Here is a 5,721-nt window from a genome sequence, read left to right as displayed (position 1 = left end):
AAGGAGGGACCTGGACTACCCACTCCCTGCTGCTGCCACAGCCCAAACTCTCAATGTTGTCCTCGGATCCTGGGCCAGAGGACAAGCAGGCCAAGGCTCTCTTCTGCTGACTCTGGTCTTCCCTTGGGGTGGGGGGGGGGGGGGGCTTCCCTCAGTCAGAGCTCCACTCTGATCCCCACCGGCAGGGCAAGGCCTTATCGCCCAGCCCCCACAGCTGCTTGGAGCAGCCCAAATCCTTTCCCGCCTTCACCTTGGCTGGGTGCTATCACCCTGCAACCCTGTGTGGAAGCTGCGGGGTGGGGGAGGGACTCCACCTAGGCCTTGCAGGACTGGTGCCTCTTCTGAGCTCTGAGCTCAGGCGTGTGCAGCCTCGGGAGGAGGAGGGCAGAGGACCTGGAAGATGCTCTCTGTTTCCCCAGGGCCCTCGGGAGAGCCTCATGAGCAGGCGGCCAGGGAGGCAAGCTGTTGGGGATGAGGCGGGGAAGGAGACCCTCACTGTGCAGGGGAAGCCAGGGGGAGGGGGTGGTCAGGATGATCCAGCTTCACACACCCTTGGACCTGGGAATAAGGGCAGTAACTTGACAGATCTGGTCCTCAATTTGTCCCCCAAACCCTGGTTAGGGGCTCAGCGATGATGCTGGACTGGGCTGCCACTCACCATGAGAGTTGGTGGACATTTGTGTCTTCTTGTATGGATGATATTGTGTGGTTTGGGGGTCCTCTTGGGCCCAAACCTTATCTACTCCCTGGAGAGAGAAGTGTCCTTCCTCTCTGGGAACCAGACATACTTGTCAGCTCCACAAATCTGGATGTCATATCTTAAAGAAAAGAAAATTGGCCCAGAGAGGTTAAGTTTCTGCCCTAATTTGCCCAGTAGTGAGCCAAGATAAGCACTCAAGAGCTTCTGTTCTCCAAACCGGAACACTTTTTGTCCAATGGCATCTAATGGTGGATCCCACTGGGAATCACATGCAGCTTTCTAGAAATGGGGTCCACAGTGTGCCACAGACAGAGACCCCTGCCCCTGCCCTTCTCTCTCTGATCTTGTGCAACCTGGGGCTTGCTAGTGGGAGCAGGCTGACTCGGGATTTTCGGGGTGTGAGTGTACTCCTTTGCTACTGAGGGATGGCAGCCTTTGTAGCTGCTATGCAAGTATGTGCCACAAGCGGGGTGGCTTAAAGACAATGGAAGCGAGTGCCCTTACAGTTCTGGGGTCTAGAAGTTCAGAATCCAGCGTCAGCAGGGTCACACGCTTCCAGCTGAGGACTCTGCTCCACGCCTCAGCGCTCCTAGGCTTATAGAGACGTGATTGGGACCCCGCCACCACTGTCACAGCCTTCTCCCTGTGTGTCTGAGTCCAGGTTTCCCTGTGCAAGGACACTGGTCATAGTGGACTCGAGGTCCTCCCTAACTCTGGATGACCTCATCTTGATTTGATTCCATCTACAAAAAGGCTGTTCCCCACGCGATCACCGGTCCAGTAGACGTGAGCTTTGTGAGAGACAACACAACCCAGCACGAGGGCTGTTTTCATCCCAGGAGGAGTTCAAAATCCAGAGGAGCGTTGTCCTCTCCTTCTTTCAACCGCCCTTCCCCTTGCAGGTGGGGGCACCTCTGAAAATGCCGCGCTCCTTCTTGGTAAAGAGCAAGAAGGCCCACACCTACCACCAGCCCCGTGCGCAGGAGGACCCTGCCTGGCTTCCTGCCATCGCCCCGGGTGAGTCCCAGACCAGCTGGCTGGCTGCAGTCAGGCCCTCCCCCAGAAGCCCCTCTTACAGTCCGGCAGCAGCAGCTCGGCAAGGTCTCCCCTGGGGTGACGGGGCATGGGCATTGGAACCGGGGCTGTTGCAGATGGGTGGGTCCTACTTGGAGACTCAGTGGAGGGCTGCTCTAGAGGCCAGGCTGACCTGGGGGTCCTCAGCACCCTGTCCACATCCTGCCCACCGGGAAGAGCCCCTGCACATGAGCAGCCAGAAGCAACGGCTGATGGTCTCTCCAGGTCCCCTCCTCCCGGGAAGGCAGGGCCACTGATGCTCCCTATGGGCTTCTTAGGAGCTGCAGCTGGTGACTCTGAAGTCTTGTCTCCCCACAGTGACCAGGGACCAGGTCCTGAGCAACAGCCCTGAGGTCTGCACACTGCCCCCAGACCAGTACCTTGACTGGAACAGCGTCAAACGGGAGCCAAGGCTGGAGCCTGGGCAGAGCTTGACCAGGATGGCCTCAGTGCCAGGTACCCAGCCCGGGACCCCAGGCACTCCCCCGTGGAGCTGAGGGAGGGAGGCTGGATGGGCTCTAGGATCAGTGTCCCCTGGGATCATGGGTCAGGAGGACCAACAGTGTCCACTGACACCTGGATGCCATAAGGGCTCTCTGGCTTCTACCTGAACGCTCCTTACAGGGAGCTCAGTCCAGATGAGGGCTTCTGGGAGGTGGGCCAGCAGCACCCAGCAGGTGCGTGTGGCGGGTGAGGGGCGTTCTGGGTTGAGGAGGGGTGTTTCTTGCCTAGAAAGTCTGAGGAACCATAATAGGGACCCAGACAGCCCTGGCAGTGAATATGCAGGTCACACCAGGAACCCCTCTACACTAGGTGTCACTAGGTGGTGGTGGGTGCTGGAGAGCAGGGGCGCCCCCCCCCCCCCCTGTTAGTGACTCACCAGGCATGTGTCTTTGTCTTCTCAGAGGGCCCTGTAGTGATGGCCCGGCCTGGGGATGGGGACTCGCCCCTCTCCGACTCCCCCCCCTTCTACAAGCCCAGCTTCTCCTGGGACGCTCTGGCTTCGTCCTACGGCTGCCAGCAGGGCCCGTCCACCATGCAGTCGGCCTTCCTGGAGCGCTCCGTCAGGCTGTACGGCAGCCCCCTGGTGCCCAGCTTGGAGCCGCCGCTGGACTTCAGCCTGCGCTACTCCCCAGGCATGGACGCCTACCACTGCGTCAAGTGCAGCAAGGTGAGAGCGGCAGGGGCCGCTGGGGGGGGGGCTGGCCGGCCGCAGGCCGCTGCCCTCCCAGGGTCTCACGCTCTGTCCCCCTAGGTGTTCTCCACCCCTCACGGGCTGGAGGTGCACGTCCGCCGCTCCCACAGCGGGACGCGGCCCTTCGCCTGTGACGTCTGCGGCAAGACCTTCGGCCACGCTGTGAGCCTGGAGCAGCACACGCACATCCACTCCCAGGTGAGGCCGCCAAGACTGGACCCCCCCCCCACCAGACACTTCCCTCGGGAGCCTGGGGGCAGCGGCTAGGTCTCTCCTCTTGTCCCGGAGGTGATCAGATTGGGGGGCCCCTGACTAAATGCCTCCCAGGTCTGGCTCCCCCCACCAACGCTCCTGGGTCTCCACTGCACCCAGCTGATGGGAGGGAGCTCTTGACCCTGGTGGGATCTGGGGACAGCAATGGCTGTGATGCTCAGAAACGTTTCTGTCTCTGGTGGCCCGAGCAGGTGTCATTGGCTTTGAGGACTTTGCCAGGCTTTGCCAGGATGGGCGAGTCCCCATCCTGGCAGTTCTCAGAGTCTGAGTTAGGGTCAAAAGCTCACTCCCCCAACCCCCACTAAGAGAAATCCAGCTTAGGTTCTTCACTCCAGGAGGGCACCAGAACCGACCTGGTGAACAGAGGTGGGGGGGCAGGGAGGGACCAGGGAGCTCCCAATTGTGAGCCCCTCCACCCGCTGGGTCTGGGTACCGGCCTGTTCTCAGCCTCCACCTCCCAGCATTGTTTGAGCCTTAACTGTCAGAGGCCCAGCGTACAGACCAGGAAACAGGCTGGGGGGTGGGTAAGTGACCCCTAGAATCACATGACTGCTCAGAGGCCAGAATCGGGCCTCAGTAACTCAAACTCTTAACTAACCCACTGCTCAGCCTCTCAGCCCTGCCTCAAGGGCCTCAATCAGGGTCAGGGTCATGGAATGTGCACTCCCGAAAAGGCTGACCGTTCAGCCGTCCATCAGTCGGCCAGCAAACACTTGCTTTGAGTAGGACACTGAGAGCAGGAGGGACCTCACACAGGCCTCTCAGGCCCCATCCCTGGTCCTACCTGGGCAGCAGGATGGGGCCTCCTAGGTTCTGCTCCTCCAGGCCCTGCCCTTGAGGCCACCCCAACGGAGTGTCCTCTTCCTTAGGGGATCCCAACTGGGTCCAGTCCTGCGCCCAGCCTGGCTGTCCTGGGCGGCGAGGCCCCACCTGCACCTGACCCCCCGGGGCCTCGTTTCCTCCGGCAGGAGCGCAGCTTTGAGTGCCGGATGTGTGGCAAGGCCTTCAAGCGCTCGTCCACCCTGTCCACCCACCTGCTCATCCACTCAGACACGCGGCCCTACCCCTGCCAGTTCTGTGGCAAGCGCTTCCACCAGAAGTCGGACATGAAGAAGCACACCTACATCCACACCGGTGAGTGGCAAGCTGCCTCCTGGGGAGCCGTGCCCGCCGGCTGTTGGCCAGGGCAGGTGGGGTCACCAGGAGGCGCAGGCTGGTGGAGGGCCAGATGCCCCTGGCACTCACGTGCACCGAGGAGTGGATACAACAGGGGCAGGGACTGCACGGTGCCAGCGCTGGTGGCCTCTGGGCAGGTGACTTGCTGAGGCACTCATTGGTGAGCGCCTCTGTGCCTGGCCTGGGCCAGCTGTGGGGATGTAGCAAGGGAAACCTGGCCCCTGGCTTCTCCTGTGGACAGTGCAGGCCTTCCTGGCTCTTCACTCTCTAGGGTGGACATGGGTGGACAGAGAGCGGGCACAGCAAAGCTTGGGAGGGCAAATGTGGGAGGGGAGGAGACACAGGCCTGGCTGCCGCCTGACCCTGGCTCACCTGATCCCGGCCTCCCAGGGGAGAAGCCTCACAAGTGCCAGGTGTGCGGGAAGGCCTTCAGCCAGAGCTCCAACCTCATCACGCACAGCCGCAAGCACACCGGCTTCAAGCCCTTCAGCTGTGAGCTCTGCACCAAGGGCTTCCAGCGCAAGGTGGACCTGCGGCGGCACCGGGAGACCCAGCACAACCTCAAGTGAGGCCGTGCCTGCCTCCAGCTCTTGGGCAGCCTACCTGGACGTCCCATCACCTACAGGCCAACTTCATGCCCCCAGATTCCCGGGCTCTGGAGGTGGCACTGACAGGAGGCTTCAAATTTGTTTTGAGACTCATGAAATTGCTGTGTGACCTTGGGCAAGTGACTTTCCCTTTCTGGACCAATGTTCCTCCTTCCACAAAGTGTGAGGGCTGCTCTGGGTCTTTTGGGGCTGAAGTTGTCCACAGATGTGCTCACCTTGAAAGAACACAGGAAGCTGGAACACCCCAGGGGACAGGAATGCACCAGAGCTGGGACCCACAGTGAAAGCCTTCTCCTGCCCGCTGCCCACTTGGATGTGGCCATCTTGGATTTCCGAGGACCTCTTTCTGGCTGCCACAGCATTCCGAGCTGCCTCCTGCCCCCACTGGCCACTAGGCCTCCACTGGCCACTAGGATTCAGCTGTGGGGCTGGAGAGGATAGCAGTCACTGCTCCTCTCAATTGCTGTAAATAAAAATAAAGAAGGCTTGTTTCCACGCGCTGCACGAGGCTCTGGGGGGGGACGGTGGGGAGCTGGGGGAGCAGAGAAGGCTGTGGAGGGACTCGGGGACAGGAGGGGCGGCGTGCACAGCCCAGCGGGTGAGGGCCGTGTGAGCATGGGGGCTGCTGCCCTGGCACAGGAGGGACAGCCGCACAGTGCTGCTGTGACAAAGTGCACAACCCTGTCCCCCAGCAC

At 61.1% G+C, this 5,721-nt stretch overlaps 1 protein-coding gene across 3 annotated transcripts; it reads left to right on the top strand.

Annotated features, from left to right (window-relative positions):
- Positions 1 to 1,620: 1,620 nt before the first annotated feature.
- Positions 1,621 to 4,987, top strand: Gfi1b (growth factor independent 1B transcriptional repressor). 3 transcript variants are annotated; one of them, XM_076843052.2, is made up of 6 exons: positions 1,621 to 1,717; positions 2,093 to 2,230; positions 2,680 to 2,945; positions 3,030 to 3,167; positions 4,211 to 4,376; positions 4,809 to 4,987. In XM_076843052.2, the coding sequence occupies exons 1-6, from the start codon at positions 1,621 to 1,623 to the stop codon at positions 4,985 to 4,987; spliced, it is 984 nt and encodes a 327-aa protein (XP_076699167.2). The 3 variants fall into 3 exon arrangements, with proteins under 3 accessions (XP_076699167.2, XP_076699166.2, XP_076699168.2); XM_076843051.2 differs by having other exon boundaries at positions 4,112 to 4,376; XM_076843053.2 differs by lacking the exon at positions 3,030 to 3,167.
- Positions 4,988 to 5,721: the final 734 nt, after the last annotated feature.

Source organism: Callospermophilus lateralis, chromosome 2, assembly GCF_048772815.1.
Source record: "Callospermophilus lateralis isolate mCalLat2 chromosome 2, mCalLat2.hap1, whole genome shotgun sequence".
Lineage (NCBI taxonomy): Eukaryota > Metazoa > Chordata > Mammalia > Rodentia > Sciuridae > Callospermophilus > Callospermophilus lateralis.
The sequence above is the reverse complement of the archived record's forward strand: the minus strand, read 5'-3'. Positions and strand labels throughout refer to the sequence as shown.

Excerpts from the sequence above, each read along its gene's own strand:
- Gfi1b (XM_076843051.2), top strand. The coding sequence starts at position 1,621 with ATGCCGCGCTCCTTCTTGGTAAAGAGCAAGAAGGCCCACACCTACCAC. Across the intron at positions 1,718-2,092 it reads GCTTCCTGCCATCGCCCCGG|TGACCAGGGACCAGGTCCTG; the intron begins GTGAGTCCCAGA and ends GTCTCCCCACAG. Across the intron at positions 2,231-2,679 it reads CAGGATGGCCTCAGTGCCAG|AGGGCCCTGTAGTGATGGCC; the intron begins GTACCCAGCCCG and ends TTGTCTTCTCAG.